The 25000-nt window shown below is 37.7% G+C and overlaps 3 protein-coding genes across 4 annotated transcripts in view; all 3 read left to right on the top strand.

Annotated features, from left to right (window-relative positions):
• Positions 1-10122, top strand: part of LOC146460005 (uncharacterized) — a 16275-nt gene extending 6153 nt beyond the window's left edge. The window contains exons 3-10 of the mRNA XM_085088587.1: positions 776-980; positions 1787-1924; positions 2401-2463; positions 2923-3228; positions 3966-4313; positions 5262-5422; positions 6530-6620; positions 7591-10122. Coding sequence (XP_084944713.1) covers positions 776-980; positions 1787-1924; positions 2401-2463; positions 2923-3228; positions 3966-4313; positions 5262-5422; positions 6530-6620; positions 7591-7889 — 1611 coding nt within the window. The 3' untranslated portion in view covers positions 7890-10122. The remainder of the gene's footprint in view (positions 1-775; positions 981-1786; positions 1925-2400; positions 2464-2922; positions 3229-3965; positions 4314-5261; positions 5423-6529; positions 6621-7590) is intronic.
• Positions 10123-12214: 2092 nt separating this feature from the next.
• Positions 12215-22625, top strand: LOC146460004 (sugar transporter SWEET1-like). Its single transcript, XM_085088620.1, has 6 exons — positions 12215-12360; positions 14655-14732; positions 15131-15254; positions 17823-17984; positions 19865-19984; positions 21461-22625. The coding sequence occupies exons 1-6, from the start codon at positions 12251-12253 to the stop codon at positions 21551-21553; spliced, it is 687 nt and encodes a 228-aa protein (XP_084944746.1). The 5' UTR covers positions 12215-12250; the 3' UTR covers positions 21554-22625.
• A 400-nt stretch (positions 22626-23025) lies between these two features.
• Positions 23026-25000, top strand: part of LOC146460003 (trace amine-associated receptor 6-like) — a 10592-nt gene continuing 8617 nt past the window's right edge. The window contains exons 1-2 of one of the 2 annotated variants that reach the window (XM_085088611.1): positions 23026-24326; positions 24417-24519. The gene's annotated coding sequence lies outside the window, so the exon portion shown is untranslated. The remainder of the gene's footprint in view (positions 24327-24416; positions 24520-25000) is intronic. The other variant, XM_085088612.1, reaches the window with a different exon arrangement.

Here is a 25000-nt window from a genome sequence, read left to right as displayed (position 1 = left end):
CCCTCCCATCGTTGATTTGTGGGGAATGTGCGGAACATAAAATAGGAATTACTTTTAGAAAGACTGGTTATAAGCTGTCGATTCATGTTTTACGTAATCATGTACCTCGGGGTTCGTTAAAGTTTCCTTTACCCGCTTAAAGATTAATCTTTTCAACGATATCGGCAGATTAAGGAAAACATAAGACAATTCCGCATTTGTAATTATTTTATTATGAGATTCGCTGATTCCTATAGGTCTCAGCCTGTAGCATCAATATCAAGCAATTCACATACTCTTTCTGGGCCCGAAACTCTGGAATAAATCATCTTTAGTACAAAATAGTACGATACACAAGAGGATTCAAGGCATTTTTTATAAAAAACGGTTTAGTTGAAACTCAAAATTGTTCCTAAATCATGTACTGTGTCTCAAGTGTACACTTTATTACGTTCCTTTTGTAAAGCCCAAATAAACCTTGTGTGCACCACGCCAAAGCTTTTTTACAGGGGGAATCCTCATCTAATCATCTAACCGTCATGGCCCTTACCTCTACTCTAAATAACTGTTACTTAATAAATATACCTCCTTAATTTAGTTATATCACCAAAAGAGATTACTTCTCCCTTTTCAAACCTTCGAATTTTCCTAGCTACACTCCGCAAGCAAAGACAGAGAAGTCACAGAATTAAAATCCTTCAAGTAACTTTTTTGGGAAGGGAGTTAAGCGAGTGCACGCTATCAGGGGTGTTTCGTGTTTGTAATCACTAAAGATCCGTCAACCCTTCTTCACCAGCTTGAGTATCAAGTGGACCTAGACTCTGTGTATGAGGTTGCTGGATCCAACAGACCGGTGTACAAATCAGCAAAGGTTCATACCCAGGAGAGAAACCAGTTTGAGCTGCTGGTTCAAGTAGTGTATGCTGATAACCAAGTCAGTGAGCAAATTGCGTCTAAGCCCTTCCTCATCAAGACAAAGAGGATGAACGAGGAACCAGCAGGTATTCTTGTAGACAATGAGGCTTTACTGTCCTCAGTTGTTTCTCCAGATCTTACTTATTTGTGATTGGGATTGAAATAATGTTTTTCACTGATCTTAAACCAAATTAATCTGCATCAGATCATTTTCTTAACGGCAATTGTTGTTTTCGATAATCATGACAATAATGACGGCGTCGATGATGATGATTATGTTTAGTACTATTTACATGTTTGATGTCAATTGGTAAGTCATTGTGTAACTTAGCTCCCCGAAAAGCCAGAATTATGCCTGGTATTTCTGTTATGTAGCGCTTACCATAATAATGATAATGATGATCATGAAAATGAAAATGTGTTTTAATTTTGGTAATACAGAGTGATTAAAGAATTTAACTTATGAATATATCAGGCTATGAATTGAATTGCGGGGCCAACTGATGGCGGTTTGTCACGTGACCTGATCTCCAAGCAATGTTTCATTTCTGCTGTTAATTATTTCAGGATGAGAGAGAATAGGCCATAGTCATTGGTCAAGCGAGTAAAAAATAGACTAGACTGCAAGTAGTCCCTTTCTGGATAGTTGAAAGGGTGCGCTCACAGCGCAGCGAGACTGGAGCCAAGTCAAGCCCCCCTCCACTCGTTTGCTCCAGTTTTTTCGCGCTCGGCTATTTCGCGCGACCTCTTGACTATCCAGAAAGGGACTGCTTGCAGTCTAAAAATAGACCAATGATATTTTTAACTGGAACTTACAATTCTAGTAAGTGTTTTCAAATGTAAGCCCAGATAGAAGCTTAAACAGTACTTTCTTCAATATTTTATTCAACAGAACCTGTTATGTATTCTAAAGAAAAACGCAAGAGACCCAACACGTGTCCGAGCAGCTCTTCAAGGTGGTCACCTCAAGGAAAGCATCGAGCGATGCAAGCTACCCAGCATACCTGGCAAAACGAACCAGACTCAACAGGTCTCGTTTACTCGGCTGTGTGTGTGTACGAACATGTTTATGTAATGTTTAAAAAACGAGCAGGAGTATTTTATCGGGTTTAAAACCACGAGGCTCAGCCGAGTGGTTTTAGACCCGATAAAACACGTGCTGCGAGTTTTTTTCCTCGGCTTCAAAAACATTCCTGGAAAAGCGTGTGTCAATAGACTTCATAACAATTATGCTTTTGTGAACGTTGGAAATTAGCATTCGAGAGAAACACAGCATACTAATGAGGAGTGTTTTATCAGCTGATAAAACACCGCATACTAATGAGAAGTGTTTTATCAGCTGATAAACACCGCATACTAATAAGGAGGAGGTTTATCGATATAAAGTCACTGCATGTGATGTATTAACGACCATTTGATAGGTCAATGGGCTTATGAATTATTAATGTATTTGAATAACCATTTATGGAGTGAAGTTCTAAAGGACCTGTTTTGTTATTCATTTAGGTTCGATGTCACCTCTGTCGTCTAGTTCGCTGGGATCCAGAAACTCTTCCTTCAGTTCGGAAGGTAACTGGTCAAACTGGCTGTTAACAGGAAGTAGTACAAATCAAACCAAAAGCACCTTTTACGTTTCACTCTTCCAGCTATCAGATTTAAGTTAAGCGGTCATCTTTCATTCGTGGCACTTTGTTCTCTGAAGCATCTTTCGAACCAAAGGGATGCTTTAAAACGCGGGCAGGGTCAAATATCACTACCGGTGGAGTGGCGCCAAACAAGAAGAACGGAAAATAAAAAAAAAGCTAAATAAAGTAATAAAATAACTTTATTTCTCGAGTGTGAGACTTAACGGTCGAGTACTTGATCGAATACCTAATAAGATTCCAGATCGAATACCTGGGAACAATACCGCAAATCACTTTCAATTAACCGCATAGAATTTCATAGAATATCGCCCCTATTTTTAGTTACCAACCGGACCATTTATTGAAGCAAAGATTGTTAAACGTTCAGTGGCTTTCTATCAAGGTGCTTCACAACTGGACCAGTTAGTTGTCAAGCATTTGAAGGCACAGCAAGCCAATATTGACAAGCTCAGCTTTGGTTGCATGATGCAGACATCCAAGGGAGACATCGCTTATCACTTGAAACTCACCAATCCTGACACGTACCACAATCACGAGGAGGGTGTCGTGGTTGGCTTTTTCCCCGACGACGAAGGGATGGCTACAATTGAACCACTGAGCAATGAGAACGCTCCACAGGCGGTAATGGCTGGAGTGATCAGCAGGTCAGCGTACCTGGAGGCGCATGCGCCATTAGATATAGAGAAAGGTAAATGGGTATGTTTAACTTCTGGTGTCTGGATGTTGGAAGTTGTTGTTTAGAGGTACAATTAGTAGTGTCAAGAAAGCCTTTCTTACATGGTTTAGGAGACCATATATTAAGTATTTTCACATCTTGCAATGACCACATAGGGAAGAAATATCCATTCAGAAGAAATCTATCTTCATGTACCGTGGATATAATAAGTGTTTTCTATTGTGAAGGAACTCGGGTAAACACTATAAAAAAGGACAAACATTTCTACGCGTTCCCGTGAAAATGCATACGGTGTGACCACAACAACATTATGTCACAAAGTATGTAAGATTGCAATAAGTCAACCTGCTTAGCAAAATTAATGTTTGTGCTTTTTAAGGAGAATGGCAAAAAGTGGTACGGAGTTCAGTATTCTAGCGAAATTTGGCTAATTACTAAAAATACAACGATTTCGAAAATGATCTCTTGATTAAGGAACGAACATACTTGGGATGACAGGATAAGCTAAAACATTCATTTGTTTCGGGTGTGTCTGAGAGGGGAGGGGAGGGGAAGAGAAAGAGGGGTACTGTACGGAGTTACAGTTTGGAGTGTACCGCTCCGCGAGTACTTTCAATCCCAACAATGAATTTCATGCTATGGAAGGGCACAAAGACCATAATATTACTCCTGGGTAGCACATACGTAGGACTACCATCTCCACCCAGACAATGACAAGTGGGTGAAAATACTGAACTCTATTTATACAGGGCAGACAGATATCGTGTGTGTTATCGGAATGGTTAAGGTGCAGATCGTGGGCTCAGTTCGAACAGGTGAGCGTATCTATGCGTCCACAGAGGATCCAGGCACAGGCATACCGGAGTCCCATCTGCCTTTGGGTGCGTTTATCATCAGGAACCACACACTGCTTGGCATGGCAATGGAGACATGTAAGTCTCGTCGCCATGGTGAAGTTAACTTGGTGAAGTGTTTCGTTTGCATTGTGCTTGGCATCAACAGTCACCAGCTGGCAACTGAAGTGGAGAACATCTTGGAGAGTATTGATATGGACATCAAGGTCGCCATTGGAAAATCCAACAAGACAACCTGCCGACGTAAGTTATTTGTCTCGTTACTATTTGCAGGGAAGTGGAGTTAGAAGGGAGAGCTACTTAACCCCCACCTGGTTAGCTCAGGCAAGAACACCGGACAACTGAGAGAGAGGTCGTCAGTTCGAATCTAGGATAAGGGGGTTAGTTGCTAAAGAAACTGCGGTGCTGCGTCGCTTGGGAGTAGAAACGAATGTTTGGTTTATCAACAGAGTAAATTGTAAAGGTAAATTGACCTCCGTGAAGAGATTTCGACTGCTGACGTTTCGAGCGTTAGGCCTTCGTCAGGGCGAGTATTCTCAAAAAAAAAAATCATAAACAAAAACAGGAGAAGCAGTCCTCGGTGTTTGTCGTCTGACCTTTAACAGATTATGCATCAATCATTTTCAGGGGTGCCCATCCCTCCCCATCTGCCTCGGCCGAACCCTGCCCTAAAACATGCTAATGAGGCCTAACAAGGCTGAAACAGCTGTCCATGGCTGCCACTGCCCGGGTGGTATGGCTGTGCGCATGCTTAAGGTATGGGCCAGGCCGTGGGTTGGTATCCGAGTGTGTCACTTTTTTTAAAATGTTTGGTTTATTTCTTAGTATTTTTTGGCATACCTTCATTCTAATCAAAGCTAATTCAGGCCAATCTCAGTTTCAATAAATCTTGCTCTCTGTATTGCCTCAGAGATCGTTTGATTGTGGATCTACCATCTCTGTTTCGTCGTCCTTACGATATAGTTAATCGCAAATTTATCTTCTTTGCTGACGAACTTATCTTGAAAGGAAACGAAAGTGCTGTAAGGTGATCACGAGCCCGTAAAATGCCTGATACGGACAATGAGGAAAAATGCCCCACACAATGCCCTGGGGAATAGGCACCATTGGAACTGACTGATGCATTATTTTCATATCGTTACAGGGAAGTCTCTTGTTATTGTTTGTCTCATTATTTTCATGTCGTTTCAGGGATGTCTCTTCTCATTGTTGGACTCGTTCTTTTCCTTGGAGTCTTTGGGTTCTTCGTGTACCAGCTTCTCACCCCAGGATCACTCTTCCGATATTACTTGTGCCGAATAGGCTCGTGTTCTGACCACCACCTGAACTGCAATTTCAAATCCAGAGAAGAGGTGCATTACCGGCTATTCAAATATAATATGAAAGTACTCTATTCTACTATATGCTTCAGTTGAGTCCCTTGGAAAGAGTAAACAGCTTTTAATTGGCATAAGATGTTTAAAGAAACAGCAGTTTCAGACGTCTAGCTATCGAACGTTATTGTCGTTATGTTTCAAATTATTTTCGACAGGCCATTTTGTAAGCGACTCGAGCACAAGCACAGGCATAAGTGCACAATGCCAACTTGCATTTTGTCTCCAGAGGCTGCGTTCCTTTTGGTCAGCAACAAGAGCGTTTAAGAGAGCGTTTACGAGATAGCTTGACGCAAGCATGCACAAATCTTCCCTGTAATTACGACTACATTCACCTCACAGTGAGTCTTAGGGTTAACAAGATGAACACAATGAGTATGTCTGTGCTTTTGCTTACACGTGCCTTAATGTAATTTTCACTTGAAGAACCCTTATACTGGTAGCGGAATCAGCCCGAGAAGCGGCCTTGGAAGCTGACCTCCCTTCTTATCCTGAACATTCACTTTTAATGTAATAGCTAAAGACGTGTTCGTTTTCATCCGTGCTTATTACGCCTGTGCACTTGTCCTTTTGTCGAGAATCAGTCAGTCCATCTATCAATCAATCAATCAATCAATCAATCAATCAATCAATCAATCAATCAATCAATCAATCAATTAATCGATCGATCGATCGATCGATCGACCGACCGACCGACCGACCGACCAATCAACCAATCAATCAATCAATCAATAGGCCAACCAGCCAACCAACCAACCAATCAATCTGAGCAAACTTTGAACCAGTCAGAAGCAATTTCGCAAGTTGTCCGGACGCGTTAGTCTCCTCTGGCGTTTGGAATAAACTGGTCCCCTATCTGACGTATGGCTCATTACATTATGCATTTCAGTCTACTGTGCACGGATCAAGATCTAAGCCTCGCTTCCTAGTTTGAATTCCTTACCCAAATACCATACAAATATTCTGTCAGTTTGCTAGACTTAATTTCTGCGGCCCCATGCTGTCAGTCTGGTGATGGTCTAGCAGAATAAGCAAAATTAAATTTGTTTCCTGTTTTTTGATGTTTTGTATTCTTTATGTTTATAGGAATTGGTGGTCCCGTTTATACAGTTTGACCTCGACACTCTCAAAGAAAAGATACCAAACGGGATAATTCCGCCCACAAAAAGGAACTCAAGTAAGTAAAGATGAGAATAAGTGTAATTTTAAAAGTTCATTTGGGAGAGGAAAAAGGAAACACCACGTAATGTCAGCGAGTGTTCCGCGGACCCCCCCAAAAACACCATATGATATTGGATGGTGACGGAGTTCATAGCGCGTTATTTGGGTAATATATATTCACCTAGTGTCTCAAAGAATGAAAAGACTGAGAAGACTATCGGCAAGTATTGGAGATAGGTAGACTGAAACGGGCATTCATATTTTCTTTCCCTTGGCAACTTCAGTTATTAAAGAGTAATCGCTACCAAATGTTTATGGGTTAATCGAACTTGACCCCCCAAACTAACCATTCTCTAATCATCTACTCGTCAGATAAGCCATCTATAGAGGGTGGTCATTGAAGCTGAATATATGTCGCGGGACCTGTTATAAAACAGATGCTGATTCCCATCGGTTCGTTTTTGGAACTTAAATTATTTTTCTCCCAGGTTTTTTCCAGCAAACAAAGAAACATGGTAACAGTAATGGACGTAACTTACGCCTTTCCCTAAATGTGCAGCAGTCTTATTTTTTGAATAATACTCCATTCAAACTTTGTTGTTGTGAGGTTGCGTCTGCTACGTCCTTGAGTTGAATTAATTAACGAAAAATTCCACCTGATTTGTGCGAGTCTTTCGTCCAGGACTATAATTTGACCTTCACTCTTCAGCAGAGTTCTGTCCCTCTCGACCAGTTTCTTTTAATGTTAACTCAAGTACGCTGTGTATTGTTTGCGAACCCACAGTCTCTCAGTTGTAGGCCAGAACCCGCATATCGAGTATCCTCGAGACAAACTTGTAACAACTAGTGAAGGCTAAGGATCAAAACAATAATTACCATAGGTGGAGGCCTGGATTTGAAGCTCAGTTCTCCAAAGGGTAATTACTAACAAAGTGTAGGAAAACTGCAAAGGAGAATTTCAATGTATTGATGTTGTTGTATTACAGGTTCACCAATGTACTTTCTTAACTACGACCGCTGTGCGTATGGTGGACGGACAGACGGCATCAAGTACACGCTTGAAAAGGGAAAGATAGTTAGAGGTCCTACATTTCTGGCATCCAACGGGAACTGTTCCGAACAATTTTTTTTTGAGAGAGGTTGGACAAATTTGAAAAACTGGGAAAAAAATCATAAAAATGAGTCGCTGACGTGTGCTTGTAGCGGTGCAGGAGATTTTACTCATGAGTGGATCGCGATTTTGTTAAGCTTTGCAATGACCTGTTTTATTAAGGATTTGTTTTGAATCGATAAAAAACGATATATAGTATACTAGAGAGATAGGAAATCTAGTAAATCGGTGCGGATACGTCATGTTGTTGCATATAAACAGTGGCCAATTTGTAACCATCTTCTGACCTGAGAGAAAGCCGATCTTATGACTGCACTACACCACTTGGGTGGTCAAACAACTCTGAATCTAGAGCCGACTGAGTGATTTGAGGAACTATGTCATATTTACTTTTGTAAGTCTGTCTCCAACACAGTTCTAAACCTTAACTGTAAATATCTTCAAGAAAGAAACGAAGTGAAAACTGTCTAACACGTGCTCTCGCACTGAACTCAAACATGGCCACAAAACAGTTCGCGGGGTGGCCCGAGAAAACAGTCAGGGACCCAGAATCCCGTGGGGTCCCTAGTCAATAACATTACAACATTTACTAGGTTCATTTGTAACACACGTTAGAGTTTACAGTTCCAGCTGGGCACAATTAACTGATTGTTTTGATTTGTTGTTGATTTGGCCACTTGGCCAGGCTAATGAACCTAGGCAAGGATAAACGGTAATAGACTCTTTTTTATAAGAATATATTTTATAAGAATATCGAGGCTATAATTTGCGAAAGTTTAAGAATATTTTAAGAATAAAACCAAGGCTAAGATTTTGAAAAGGAAATATTTGTGTGTTGAAAATCTGTAAATACAATATAATTATATGTTTTTAACTTAACCGTATAAAATCATTCCTTTGTCTAAACGGCAAACTAGCCAATACTAATGACAGCTCGATGAACATGTAATACATATGTACAGTATAGAGCGTTTTCATTCACGTGACTGCCGGCCATATTAGTTTACTGAAACAAAAGAAAGTATTTGCATAAAAATAGAGTTCAATTCCCAGAGGTTTAGTTTGGGACACCAACATGGCCGCCATTTCTTTGTTTTGGGACACCAACATGGCCGCCGTGACGTCATGTGAAAACACTCTATACAGCAGAAAAGAAATGAACTAAACCGCAAAAAAAATCATGATAAATTCTTTCTTTGATATTGATACCTCAATACATTCTAAAACTATAATTTAAGAATAATACAAGAATATTTTCAGCCTAAGTAAAATCGGCAGAAAAATAAGAATATTCAGCCTAACCCGGAAAAACAACATTCTTACATAAGAAAGAGTGTAACCGACCGTGAATAATCATCCTTATAAATAGACAAGATAAATAAATACTGAAATATATAATCAAGAGGGGTTCCTACTTTATTTTTGTTTTTCAAGTTCTAGGCCTTCACTTGCCAAATAACATGAATCAAAATTATTTACAAATAACTTCGTAACTTGCCACATTTGCGTCTGATAAAATGTAACTAGAAATAATCTCAGGGACCTTATAATATAAGTAAGCTATGAAGAAGGTTCAGATAACGTAGATTGGCTTTACCTATTGTACCAAGTGGTTCAGTGGTAAATAACCCGCTCCTGACGTTTTTAAATTAAAAGGGTCAAACTTGAAAATTTTATAGAGACGTGCCGGGGAAAGCTCATATTTAAACGGGCGACCAGCGATAACCGGAGGTTTCTTTTAGCGATAAAAATAAAAAGAGTGCCTGATCGTTCGAGAACCTAATAATTAGACAAAGCATTTATTGTAAATAACAAAAATCGTGTCAGGGTCGTCATTGTTCATATCAGTTGTATCTAGCTGTAAAATACAGCGCTCCATGATCGATTCTCAATATAGTGGTCCTTCGCCAATTGCTTTTTGAAATCTTGTAAAAAGAAGATGATTACTTTCAAATACCTATGATAATTAAAAACGTTGGACCTGCCAAATAATTATATTTCTTGTTAGTCAATTTTTTTTCTTTCCAGTTGTTTTTGACTCTCAATTATTATACTTATAAATTACGGGTTCTCCCTGTTTCAGTATTAGATCAGATTATAATTGTGAAATACCTTTAGTTAAATCTGTATTAGTACGTAAAGCTTAACGTCTAGATAAGTGTAGTTTGTAATTATCATTTCTTGTTTTCAACTTTAAAATCATTGTACTTATAAACTACGGGTTCTTCTTTTTAGACAAACATTGTGAAATACTCAGTTAAATTTGTATTACTATGTAAAACTTAGTGTCTTCTGAGTAGTTTGTACTTGTCATTTTCTCGTGTTCGTCTAGCTGTGGCTATTTACGGGGTACGCAGGCCACTACTCAAGTTATTTTTTGAAAATAAACATTGATTGATTTATTGGTTATTGTTTTTTTTATTATTATTATCTGAATTTAAAGAAAGCTCACGGACTTTCTGTTGTGCAATGTAGTAGTAGTTAAATAAAGACAACAGAGGAGAGGTCTTGCTTTCTTTCCAAGTCCTCATCATTCGTTACTCTCCTTACATTGCTACAATTAATATCAAGAGTTATAATATAATTACTGTGGACAGTGTAAATTATATGTTGTTCCTACTGTAGACAGCCGGTGCAGATAGCTGTTCCTACTGTAGGCAGTGTAGATTGTTGTTCCTGCTTCAGACAGTGTAGATAGCTCGTCTTATCGTGTAGACTGTATACTGTATAACTGTTCGTATTGATACACACTGTAATGATACTTACATAATGGAAATTGAGAATGATGTATTATTCTAGAAAGTGACACAGGCATACTCGAAAAAAAGAAATCCGAGTGCTCCTACCAGGAGTCGAACCTAAGACCTTCCGATTACTAGTTCGGATGCTCTACCACTTTATTTCATATAATGGGAATTGTTGGTAAAAAAAACTGGACCATTGTATAATGCAACTTCAGGAATTTGACTGGCTTTGCGGCCATGGTATATTTAACAATTATTCCACTTGCGCTCGTTGGATATATGAGATCATTATAGCCAACTGGGCGCGTAGCGACGAGTTGGCTATAATGATCTCATATCCAACGAGCGCTAGTGGAATAATTGCTTTATTAAAACAATCAAGAAATATTGCTAGATCTTGCTGATTTCGCTTTGTAAGAACAACCAGAAGGCAATTTAGTGGTCGCTATTCCCCCAGCATAGTTTAATTCTTCGTATACCATGGCTACTAGTTAAGCCAATTAAATCCCAGGAATTGCATCATACAATGATCCCGAGAAATAGCGATAATTAAATTGTCTTCTGGTTCTGGTTGTTCTTGCAAAGCGAAATCAGTAAGATCTAGCAATAGTTCTTGATTTTTTTTTAAATAAAATAATTATTCCACTCATGCTTGTTGGATATGAGATGATAGATAGCCAACGCGCACTCGTGGAATAATTGCGTTCGACGTAGGAAGAGCGCACTCCTAATTGCGTTCGACTTAAGACGAACGCACTCTTAATTACGTTCGACATAGGAAGAACGCACTCCTCGTACGGATTGGAGTCAAGATTGTATCGGTGAACGTTGACTGTTTGAATCAATCGGGATGGATCTTGGTTTGCACATCTGGCATACCCCCTAGATTCTTTTGGCAAAGGAGAGAGAGCCTGGGATCGAGATCATCGAACGAACTAAGTCCCTAATCTTTGACTTTTACTAGTACTAATACAGATTGGAGTCGAGATTGTTGTTTGTATGTATGGATCTTGGGATCTGGCATCCCCTGTAGATTTCTTTGCAGAGGCGGATGACATCATAAACTTGGCGAAGGAGAGAGAGCCTGGAGTCGAGATCATCGACAGATTGGAGTCGAGATTGTATGGAACAACGTTGATTCAGTGAATGAATGGATCTTGGGGTTATTACTTCTGTAGTTGTTATACGATTATACACTCTGTTTTTTTATAAGAACCATTTTTATAAGAACGTCGAGGCTGAGGTTAACCAAAATTTTAAGAACGTATTAAGAACATTCCTCAGGCTGAGAGTCGATTAAGAACGTTTTTATTTTGCTAATCTGTATATAAAATCAAGGTAACGAAAGTAAATTAACCAAAATACTCAAGAGCATTTTTTGTATAACATGAACAATGGTGACACACATCTCGGTTTGTCGCAATCAGCAGTTCTTGCCACCATATCTCAGCAGGCAATGCTCTTTGATAGGTTTCCTGGTCACGCCCGCATTGGTTTACTGAAATACATGTAGTGTATACCATGTAATTTTAGAACATCTTAAGAACGTGCTCTCAGCCTTAAATCGCAAAAAAAACATAAGAACATTCAGCCTCAGCTCCAAAATTAAACGTTCTTATATATATATAAAAAAAAAAAAAAAACAGAGTGTATTGTGATACGCTGTACACAATCTCGTGGCCCCCGCTGGCCTAAAACGGGGGTGGGGTCTGGGAACGAGATTGCTCGTGTGACGTCGTGTTTTCTCGTCGTTCCTCGTCGTGTGGTTGCTCAGTTTCTATTTCTGGATCGATGCAGGAAACAGAGATTTCGGTTGTTGCTTCTCAGCCTAATATGTCTACACTTTGGTTTTTGTCGTGGGCTGCTACTATAACGACAGTTGGATTTTTTCTTTCTGGGACGTGAGTACAACTGTAGAAACGTTTTAGAATTTTCTACAGGGTTTTATAAACCTTTTACAACTTTTCACTGTTTTATTGAGCATGTAGTGAAGCTGTTCAAGGTCTTTCTGTATTATATAGCTAACGCATGCTATGCATAAGAACCCATAATATGTTAACAGATCTGAGAAGAAGGTCATTTCACTGAGTTGGGAACGTAAAATTTCAGAACAACCTTGATTGCAGAGGGTCCCAGCGAGCGAGCAGTTTTCTTCTTGAGTGCATGTAGTGTTTGATTTTAATAGAATGTACACGTAACCCGTCTAATGAGCTTATTTTTTTCGACTGGACTGTAGAATACGTGGCCACTAAGTTACTGAATAAGAATCGGGATTCTTTTGTATTTATATCTTTCGTTCTACGAATGGTTCAGACAAGTGTAAATTGTGGGGTTGACCAGCAGTTCTAAAATTGATCCCGCTACGTATAATTAATGTCATTTTGAAATGTTATTTAAGACTTACCATTTTTTGGAAGAATTGGAAACATTCTCCTGTGGCACCTCAATGTTTCCATGCCAATTAATTAGTTATTATTTATTAGTTAATTATTTATTTATATATTTTGTTGACTCATGTGAGTAACAATGCATGTACATGAACATGTACATGTATACAGTTCCAGAAAGCATCCATAAATTCCTCCCCAGGCCAGTGGGGACGAAAAAAACTTTACTTGGATTGTCAAAGCTCAGTGTTAGCGAGCTTACTGAAGTTGACTCATTAATTTGTTAGTGTGTATTATCCTGTGCCTGAACTCGTGAACGTCAGTCCTTGGCTGGGCACAATTTGAAGATTCTAGTACCATTCTGGTCACTTAACGACGTTGCCTCCCAATACAGAATTATTTTTGCAAAGTTTGTGCAGGAAAAGCAGATCTTAGTATCAGGGCTACTTGAGTCCAGAATACTTGAATCCAGTTGGGGGTAGCAGAGAGATAATTAAGCAAGAATTATTCAAAAAGCAGTAAAAAAACAAAGCAATGTATGGCATTTTTTTTTCCAAATTGAAGCTTTATTATCTCTGAAAAATGCATGGTTACCACCAACTTTCTTTTTGAATACCAGGAGCACTTGCTAAGTTCTGCTTTCTCCACATAGTTTTAAACCATGCAATAATATCCCTGTATTAGACATTCACCACCGATAGGAAACCCAAGTATCTTGAGAGTTTGAGAATGTATGCACAGTAACAATAGTAGGCATTGTCCTTAATATGGGTTTGATTGTGTATGAAACTGTTTTCCCACTATCCCCAGTTTCCCACCTTGGGCAGTTTTGTTCACACCTGGAAGTGAAATTTCATGTCTTTGACGGCCTCAAACCAGGGGAAGAAAAATCGATAGCGAATTTATTTTTTTGATTTTCATACAAGAACAACAAGAAGATTCGATCAAGCAAATAAAAAAAAAATCTGTCATATACACTTTAAGAAAATTTGTGCAGATTCCTCCTGGAACTGAAAGCTACATGTATATTTGTTTCAATTTCAATGGTCAATATTAACTTATTAAAATGAGGTGAAAGCTATTTCTATAATAAGGAACTTCCAAAAGGGACAAAGAAATGTACTGTTCACACCTTTTACAGTCAAATACTTCAAAAATATGTGGCCTGACTTGAACTACGGCAAGACGAAAAGAACACTAGTACAGTATCAGACTATTGAGGGGTCAAAAATAGTTGTATGCTGCAAATTTGTTGCCTCAAGTCAGACTTGAAATTGGACATGAAAAATAATTCTATGTGCCCTACATGTACATGTAATTTATGGTTATGGTTTTCAGGGGTTTTAATAGAATTTGGGACCCAGGTACTGGTACCCATTTTAGTCTGAACATGGTACCTGTCTTTGGAGAAATTTGAAACCAGTCTAAAGAAGACAAAAATTAATGAAACTCCTGGGTTTTGGGTATTGTGAGGCACTCGCTCTAATTCTAAGGCCAAAAGGAGTGACAAATTATAAGTTTCCTTGTACTCACATTTCCACACAAGTACACTGTAGATTCAAGGTGGTGTTTTATTGGCTGGCATTATTGCATTTGCTTGTGAGTGTGTTTTTAAGGCAACTTGGCATTACTATGATTTGCCAGAGCAAAGGGGGTACCCACATAAGTCCTTTCTTTTTTTCTTTTGTAATGGATGAGGAGAAATTTGACTCAGCTTCAGTGGCATGTCATATGATATCGGTTGTTTTATTTATTTAATATGAATATTAGGATCTTTTAAATTGTAGTAATTGTTATTTTTTCCTCAGATTAACCTGCCGAAAGATAATTCAAAGTGGAAGCACTGAAAATGTTGCCCTATTGCCTTTTGTCACAACTTTCCTCAAGTAAGTGTAATCCACTGAAAATAAAAACTTTTTACGTAGGAAAATTTGAATTTGCTTGATACAAATGTTAATTATTGTTTTATATTTATTAATTATTATTATTGTCATTATTATTATTATTATTATTATTATAAGTAGAAGTATTGTTATTATTGTTATTAAGGCTGCTACTATTTTTTTCCCAGTGATGTGCCTGAGGCAATTAAATTTGCTTACATTTCTGCCAAAATTGCGGGTAATTATCTTATCAGTCTGGTTTAATCTGTGATTGAAGCCATATTACACCAACGATTGTTGGTGATCAATTTCAGATTGACACAACTTGCAACCGGCATTATAAAATCACATCACTTGTTGTTTAATTCTTCCACATTTTGTTTTTTTGTTGAAACTTTCAGTTGCATGAATTGGTCAAGCTATGGCATTCTTAAAGGTGACGCAACTTTAATCCCTGTCAATGTTATTGGAATGATTGCTCAAGTTTGCTACATACTGTGCTTTTTCTTGTATTGCAAAGACAGGGTAGGTATCTTATGTGTGTAGTCATTTGATAATAATTGCCAATACAGCAATAATTTTGGGTAATAATAAATTATGGTCTGTTGGCTTTGATTGGAAGGCTACATGAGTGATTGAGTGTAACCAAGCATTTAGCCAGGTGGTCGCCCAGCTGTCCTTTGGATAGTCTCCTATGCAGCTGTTCTCTGACAGCTACATGGGAGATTATCCTTTGAATGGCCGATTTAAATTTTCCGCAAGACAAGATTCTGGACAGCCTGTTGGGTACTGCTCATAAAACTGTGTAACTTTTCCCCCATGCCTCAGATATAATAATTGTACATGTAGCCTGCAATGTAGAATCTCGGTTAGTCGTTAAGTTATAGCCACCATGTTGGATTTTCATAATCTTTGGGAGTTGGGGAAAGGGGATGGGGAGGAGGAGGGAGAGAAAACAGCTTACATACATTTCCTCCCTCCCTCCCCCTCCTTTTTCTTTTACCCTAATGCCCACCCTGTTGGTAGCACTTTATACTCTCCCCGATTTTACTCTGTTTTTAACATCCAAGATGGTGGCCATTGCACTGTCTAGATGTCTGTTTCCTTTGCAGTTGGGGTGTGATCAGTTGAGTAACCAATCACAACTCTCCATTAAAAACAGTTTTGTTTTTAACTTGGATAGCCGTAATTGTTTGTGGTTTTACAGTTTCTTCACTGTTTATAAAACTGGTAGGATTTATCAATAAAATATTAATGGTGTCTTGTATTCAAAAAGTTTAATACATGAATAGAGTTTCTGATCTCAAATGTTAGTTGGTAGTTAAACAGAGCATTGTGTTGCACCGTGCTGATTACCCCCTGAATTGTACTCCACTCAGAGTACTAATGAGCAAATATTGATACCTTTTTGTGTTTGTTTCGTTATCCCTGAAAAACCTGTCACAGGGTCTGATCATCTGGTATCAGCTGCATGCAAGGATAATATTATAACAATAGAGTTTATGTTTGTTGGCGTAAATATGTTTTCAGTTAAATGAGTTCTGAGAAGGCTCAAAAACATTTTATGCCCAAGAACATCAACTCTATTACTATTATAATAATTTCAGAGGGCATTCACAAAAGGAGTCAAAATTAATACAGTACAGTAAGCGATATCTTGAATGCTGCCGGCTTTGCATCGGCTTTATTTTATTGTTCAAAAGCTTTCATTGTCGCATAAGCTGAAAACTTTGACAGAACACTGCAAAATTTGTCAAAAGAATCTTTGCTTCTAAGTTTTCGAAAGGAAAATATCAGAATTTGGTAAACAGCCTGTTAAAGCAGTGTTAAATTAATATTGTGCAATTGCTAAACAGAGCTGGTTTTGCTCGACAAAGATAAATTTACCTTCACCTCCAAGGTGCCGGCCATGGATCTACTACAGGCATTATTTCCACCATTCCCTACAAGTTTCTGTATTAAAGTCCTCTTCATCAAGCTGAGACAACTGAGAATTTGCTTCTTAGGTAGGTTTTTCAGCCATTTTGTGGCTTAAAACAAGTTCCTTGCAGATGGCAGCACTTCCAGTCAAACAAAACCAAACAAGCAAGGAAATGGCATGAGCAGTTGAATGGTTTCCGGTTCTGATTGGCTGGCTACATTATTTTCTCATTTCTCATTTGGCTCAGAGCAGTGAGCTAAAATAATTATATTTTAGCCCCCAAATTTGCCGCAATGCCCAACAAAATAATCATAATAATATTATTATTATACCCAGTTCTAAACATTACAGGCCTATTGGTTAGTAATAAAAGCAAATGGCAGTGATACATGGTTCGACATAATTGAACATTATGTTGTCGCTCATTTGTAGCTCTACATGTATGTGACTTTACATTTAGAGTTGTCATTGCAAGTGTCATTGATAAATTGTATACAATGTAGTATTTTCTATCGAGTACTAAAGTGATGACATCACAAAAACTAATTTTCTGAAATTATGGATTTGTTGAGATATTGTGAAAGAGCATGATGAAAAATGCCTACTTGCCAACAATCAGCATCATTCTTATTGCAATTTGGGGTGAGATATTAGTATTGTACTGTTATGCTGTTACAACCCCATACAAATCCTTGTAATTTTGTCTCTGTTCTCAAATATGTTTAGAACAGAGATAAAATTACAAGGATTTGTATGGAGTTATTGGAGCATAAAAGTCATCTCACTCCCCGATGTTTGGCAAGTAGGCATTTTTTTTTTCATCATGGTCTTTGTGAACATCTTAATAAATCCAATAATTTCACAAATTCAAATATAATTTGTGATGTCACACTATTGTCGTTCAGCATGTTGAACATGAAATCTAGCCTGGCTCTATTCCATTCAGCAATGTTGAATGACCTTAATATCAAGATTCAGGACGGAGTGATAATACTCCTCAACATTAATTTTGTTCCACAGCAGTCACAAAAATCATTATTTTAGTTTTGTTGATGTAAAAAAGGGTAAATAAAGTGTTCTTGTTGCATGTGTTACCAATGCATATGTAGGCGTTCTCCTTAATTTTCTGGACATTGCGTTCTAAGTTATGTTTTCATTCTTTCTTTCTTTAGGGTAAAGAACTGAAGAGTGTAATGTACGCAGCAGTTGTGGCATTTTCGTTGTACATGTATGTGATGCATTTCCTTACAGAAGACAGCACAAGGGTTGCACATCTTGGATTTATATGTATTGTATTTACTATAGCGATGCAAGCCTCACCACTTGCAGTTGTGGTATGTGAATATTAGGGGCTTTAAGCAACCATGGTGGCAACACCAATGAAAATGTCACTTGAAAATATAGGTTAATGTTTCTTAAACTACTTCGCAATTATTCCAACTCATTCAACTTACAAGTACAATGTGGCTGAACTATCCAGGAACAGAATTAGTAGCAACAGACAGAGAATAAAAATTTCACTGTCGTGTGTTCACATTCTCAACAAAACTTGGAATTTGGTCATTACACAGTACACATTACACGTTTTGCCAAGGATGTTGACCAAAGAAATGAACGAAAATTTATAACTAATGTGCATGGCCATTCAGTGTTTTTCTCATTAAATCCTGTTTTTTTGTGACATTCTTGTTACCATCGCCATAGTAGCTGCTTATTGTCTACCTTTGACTGTGCTTTCACCTTATGTCACTGATCAGTTTTGTTGATGAAAAGAAAAATCCATTTAGCATTGTTTTAATGAGTATGGCTTGCCTTTTGTTTCAAACAACAATGGCAATCAAAGCCAAGTTATGTTGGGGTGTGTATAACAAAAGCAAACATGCACAGAAGATACACGTGTTGGCATGCATGTTTGCACATACGTATGTGCAAATAACATGTGCGTTTTCGTTGTTTGCTTATTTCTGACCTGCACTGTACCCTCATTTTCTCCTGTGCAGTACATTAATGAAATTGTCTTTGTTTGTACAAATTAGGCAGGCTCTGTTTTGGGCCAGCGACATGTTTTCTCCAAGAAGGTACAGGGGGCATAAGGGGGCCAGAACTACAAGGGAAACAATTGTTTAAGGGAGATAGGAAAAAAGGAAAGTGGGGAGTGGGCTTCTTAGGGTCAGGCAAAAAGCTTAACAAATACAGTACAAGAAAGGTAAAATTCCAACTTTGTTCGTTATTTTGTTACTATGGGAAATGGTGCTAGTAAATAGAATTCATTGTTGCTGTAAACCATCTATTAAGTCCCCCAATGGTCTTTAAGCACATTGGGGGAGGGGGGGGGGGGCTTACTAGAGAGGGGGTCATTTTGATTTAGAGAAGTGTAGTACCAAGAGAAAAACGGATTGAACAGACTATTGTAGTACACTACTGTGAAATAAAAGTAGTGTGGAATGAGATGTCTAATGTTTTGAGCAATCGCCGGGCCTTTGTCACCATTCAAGCAAATTATTTTTATTAATATTATTATTTTTTAAATTAATTTAATTATTTTTACTCCTGTTTCTCACAGCCGAACCAGGCTAAGTAATCCTTATAACCCTAAAACTCCTGTATGTAAAACTAGCACTTTTCAGGCCTCTTACTTTAATCGTATTGTTAAGCTCTGGAACTATATCTGTAAATTCTCACCCCCTACCAGTTTTTCAACTACTGCTTCTTTCTGCAACTTTGTTACTGAGGACATGTTTCACCTTTTGCAGAATCACTTTGACATACTCTATCCCTGTACCTGGTCAATTGTACGATCCTGCCGCTGCCATCCCTAGTTTTTTAGCGTCTTTTAAATTTGGTGTCTTTTGGTTGACTGTGTTTAAATTATTATTTGTATCATGGAAGGTGCCTCGCATGGGTCCTCGCGTCCCGTTCGCACCTGCCCTTTTGACCTTATCACTTTGAATCACTTTGCACATATATTTCATTTCTTTCTGGCTGTTTAATTTGCTGTATGTAACATGTGTAATGGTCAATAAAGCTGTTAAAAAAATTACTTTGATTAGTGAATGAACACGAAGTGTTACATTTGTGTTTAGAACCACTAGGTAAGGGTTAGGAGTCAGGATTTAATGACACAAGAAACACAAAGTTCAAATACCCTCCCTTCTCTGATCTCTTACTGATGTATGGTGTGTAATTTAGTGATCACATGTATCGCATTCCACAGGCTAAAGTTGTGAGGACCAAGAGCACAGAATCAATGCCATTTGCTTTCTCATTTATGATGGTTTTGGTGTCATTTTTGTGGCTCTGTTATGGAACGGTTGTTAAGGACATAAATATCCAGGTACCAGTGCTTTCCTACTTATCCAATGTAGAATGTATAATTATCATTTTACATTTATTATTCGACTATTATATGTCATTTCACCAAATAAGGTCAAGAGAACGCACAAAATACAACACTGTAATACACTGTAGTGTCCCAGTTTGACCGATTTACAACAGAGCAAAAATGGGACACGACATTTCACTGGCTTTCTGTGTTGTTTACTTCATTTTCACACGCCGTATACTGATAGACAGCTGGATGGACAGATGATGCTGGGTGTATTTCAACACCCTTACTAGAAAAGAGAAACCAAACTAACAAAATCTTTTTGTAAAGGAATAATAAATCTCTTATTCGATGGTTTTACTTATATTACGTATGGACATTTTGCTCATTGCTGGCATTTTTCCTCGCCCCTTTCAGGGCTTGGAAAAATGCTCCACAACTCACAAAATAGCTGCACGACTATATGTAAAACCATCAAATAAGATGTATGTATTTTACCTGTCTACATCTACATCAGTAACTTGCAAGATCCTTGTCAGCACAGTTTGCAAGTGGTATAATAATAATAATAATAATAATAATAATAATAATAATAATAATAATAATTACTATGACGTCATGCTCTACATGAAGTTCAAAGCTGACTTGATATGACCTAGTGAATCGGATGAAATTATCTCAGCGGGCAAGTTGTTCCAATCATTGATTGTCCTTGGCCAGAAACTAACTTATACACATCACATGATGCTTGAAGTGGAGTAAACTTGAGTGGGTGGGCGCGACAGGTGTGAAGAAAGGTCTGGTGTTGGACATAAGTTGGAATAATCACTTCTGCTTGTTGGTTAAGGGATTTGTAAAGCATGCATAGGCTGTCTGTCTGTCTCCTGTGTTGTAATGATGGCCAGTTGAGATGGTTTAATGCCTGAGTAACACACCCTTCTTCTCTTGAGTAGGTCCTAGTTACAAAACGATCAGCCCGCCTCTGAACTTGCTCGTGCAGGTCTATTTGGTATTTGCTATAAGGGTCCCATGATGTACACGCATATTCCAATGTGGGTCTGACCAGCGAAGTATATGCCTTATCCTTTCAGGGCAGGAGTGAAGATTCCTTTTGACGAAGCCTAGGGTCTTTTTGGCTTTGTTGTTCACGTTTAATTATTTTTATAATGCATGTAGGTATTCGTGAACCAGAAAGGTCTTTTTCAATAGGTTGTAAAGTTGCACTATTTTCCCCATGCTCAAGACGTGATATAATGTTTAATTGGAATGCATCCCATGACTACATTGTAAAACTGGATTTTGATTGTTGCAAAAGGGACGTCAAAGGGTGTCAGCTACTATACATGTACATAGATCACTCTACAAGTAACATTGAAGATAGCTATATAATTGAAAACAAAAATTATGCAACTGATATGATTGTTAATTATAAATTGTTATTATTATTAATAATACTGATTATTAATTGTTGATATTTCTTGTTAGGTTCCCAATGCTACTGGTGTTTTGTTAGGTCTTGTTCAGCTGAGCTTGTTCTGTGTATACCCTTCCAAGCCAAGCAGTAACGTCAAATTGTAACTTGAAAGGAAGTGAACGTCAAGCAGAAAAAGTAAAAGAAAAATAGTAGTACGTGAGTGGCTTATACCACGGCGCTGTACCTGCATTATTGTGTATTGTACCCACACTATAATAGCAAATTCTGGACTCATTATTTGGTAGTGGTTTTGAGGTGTCAGGAGAGGCAGTGAAATGCTTTACTTCCTTCTTGGAAAGTTGACGGTATGAATACTGAAATCTAGATTATTTGCTTTTTTCATTCAAGGCAAACTCTATTCTATTATTTCAAGGAAATATTCATAGAAATATCACTTTTTCTTTGTCTCTTTCTCAATATACGTACATGCATCGCCGCAACTAAACGTTGTGGAATTATTTGTAACAGTTGGTTCGAGTTGGTGCTTGGTCGTGGTGCCTCTTAGGGGTTGACAGGTGTCCTCGCGTGTACGTATAAAAGAAGAGACTCTGGTACCTTTTAGGATTCTCTAGAGATTTGGAAAATTACTCTTTAAGCTTTTCTCGAGTTGTACACAGTTTTCCCTACCCTGAAATTCGCACCTGTTGGCAAATAACGTTTTAAGAGAGCAAATCATAGTCGTGGGTTATACACATTCGCTTGTTACGTAGGCTTTTAATTTAATAAGCTTTTTAATAAGGATAGCTTTGTTTTGTGTAGATAATTATTCTTATGTTGCTTGACTCCCACTTTTGGTACATCGCCATGTGAATGTAGTATACATCACCGGCTTCCTTTTTTTCCCTAAGATAGACGCCAGTGAAATTTTGTAACGAGATATTTATGACACTGGCGTCATAAAAGAAGGAGTGAATGAACTATAGGTGGAAATGTTTTTGGTATCTTTGTGTATTATATGCAGCTTAAGGGACAAGGGAGGATTGTAACAGGGAATTTTGACTAACGAGACTTTGCATGTTACAGTGATGTATGTAAATATTATAGTTAAAGTAAACGATTCTTATGGATATCACTCTTGTAACTTATTGACTAAAAGCATTAGTCTGTTACCTGTCCAAATGTGAGTGTAAAGATAAATAAATAAATATAAAGTAAATAAATAAATATAAAAAACGGCTTACGGATCAAATTTCAATGAAAATGGGGAACTGTAATAGTTTTGGCATGACTCTTTTTGTAACATGCCCAGTTCACTTCAAAAAGGGTTGATATGTTTACCAGTTAAAAGATTTGGCATGCATTTGAAAGATGGCCATCTTCAGTGTTTATATTGATAACCCGCACTTTTAAATTTGCAATGGTGACTTGCCGGGCAATGAAATCTAGATTTGGCCGAATCTCCTGCTGGGAATGACCTCTAGATTTGGCATATTCCCATATACAGGGCGTGAAATCCAGTTGTTCAAAGCCCGAGTAAGCTAATCGTGGATTAACGTGAACTTTGATTCAAGTTTAATTATTAATCGGTAAAGATTCTTCCAAAAGATTTTTGCCCCTCAGTTTTGACTTAGACTTTTCTTTACCTTTAGCTTGCAGTTGGGCTCTAAAACTGAGCGAGATGAAAACCTCGATTAACTTTTAATCGTAGATTAGCGTTAATCGGCTTTCGAACAAACCGGCAACCTTAATATTCATGAATGAATATCTCAGCATGCATTTTTGTCATTATTATCATTCAAATGGTTTTTTTCAGCTTCTAAAATCTTGCTATCGTGTGAATACAGTCGGGTATATTCTCAGGCTTGAATCTTGCTACTTTGCCAAAAAAATTGTGTTCCGTCGAAGGATTTATTATTAATAAGAGCTTAAGGCTTTAATGTTTTAATGTTTAAAAACTCATATTTTGTCATGTGGGATGTATCCTGGTAACTTTCAGTTCTGTGACATGTTTACTGTAGGCCTATTTACTTTGAATGTCTCAAACTGTATTTTCAGTTTATGCACTCTGTCAAGACTGACTTTACACCATTCTTGTTTATACGTTCAGAATTTATTTCCCAAGCCATTTTGATCATATCTTCTTTCGTTTGCGATATCACTTCTGATATAGATCCGTCAATCCTCAAATCTCTTACACGGCTACCACTTAAGGATACCTCGGTTAACCTCAACTCTGGAATTACCAGTGTGTCGCACTTAAACTAACGATATTTAAAACGCTTGAACACTGTACAATTATGCAATTAATATATTTTTTTCTTTCAACCTGACTTTATTACTTGCAAATGTGTTAGCCTACTTGTCAGTTTATGCTTTTTTCTCTTTGTCAGACGAACGACGGCCTTGACTTATGATTTACTAAGAATTAAAACATCGTCAGTTCCTTTGTCATGCAAATTTTGGCCATTGCTCCACTCTTTCAGAGAAATGTATAGCGTAGATTTTTAGATAGTTGACCTTCTTTTAATCTCTATTGTTAGTAAAAAAAAAAGATTGGTCTAAGTGAACAAAATTCCTTTTTTATTCCAGAACGAAAGTCGGAACGTAAACGTTAATGTAAACGTCAATCAAAATTCCTTTTTGTGGCTTAAAAAAGCTTTTAGAGAATTACGCTGGTTAATGGTAGATCTTCTATTCTATAGCTGTCATTTCCTTCAGATTAACAGTAGAAATAGTGGATGAATCCTCTTCAAAATTCAATTGAAGCTATGCAAATATCCGCTAAGGGTCTTTGATATATACTACTGAATTGAAAAAAAGCTGTCACAACACACCTGCCGCTAGAGGCCTACTTCGCTTGTCCGTGGCACGACGAAAGACAACACAGATCCATAAACTGAATGCGAAACCAACACCATGCCGCGCGAACTGTCTCGGGTAAATAAAACTTTGATTTGTATTTGGCGTTAACATGCTACACGGTAACCAGTATTTAATGATTTTAATATTTCTTAACTCCGTCAACAGTCAATAATTGAGACACCTAAATAGAACAACGGGTGTAAAGGAAATACGTGGCCGCGATCGACGCTTTCAGGCCTGTTCTGCCGTTGCTTCAACACTTTAGCAGGTAAAAATGAAATTTAACACCTTTAAATTAAGCCACGTTTAGAAAGAAAATACACGTGTTTTTAAAAATTATTTAACGTTTCGTGAACATACGAAGGTATATAGTGCATGCATTCAACCATTGCTCTCTTCTGGTTTTTAATAAATGAAAGACAAGCATCGCAGTTTCAGATTTTTTGTTTCACAATAAAATTTTCAAAGAAAACTCGGTTGTTCTGTGAATTAAATCAGGTTATGTTACATTCTCGCGAGATTGTCTTTAGAGAATTATGAAAATATTACACTTTACTCAAAAGTGGATTGCATTTATCTGCCAATCACTCAAAGACTTACAGCTTTCAGCTTTTTTTTTTTTCAAAATTCTGCTTTTGTTTGGTCTTCGAGTTATCTGAATAATACTTTAATTGAATAGGGAAGTACACTGATCTCTTCAAGACTATAAATCAGTCACTACCCAAAAGAATAAAACTAAAATAATATTC

This window comes from Pavona decussata, unplaced genomic scaffold, assembly GCF_977016875.1.
Source record: "Pavona decussata unplaced genomic scaffold, jaPavDecu1.1 SCAFFOLD_215, whole genome shotgun sequence".
Classification (NCBI taxonomy): Eukaryota; Metazoa; Cnidaria; class Anthozoa; order Scleractinia; family Agariciidae; genus Pavona; species Pavona decussata.
Note: the sequence above shows the minus strand (reverse complement) of the source record. Positions and strands in the feature narration are given on the sequence as shown.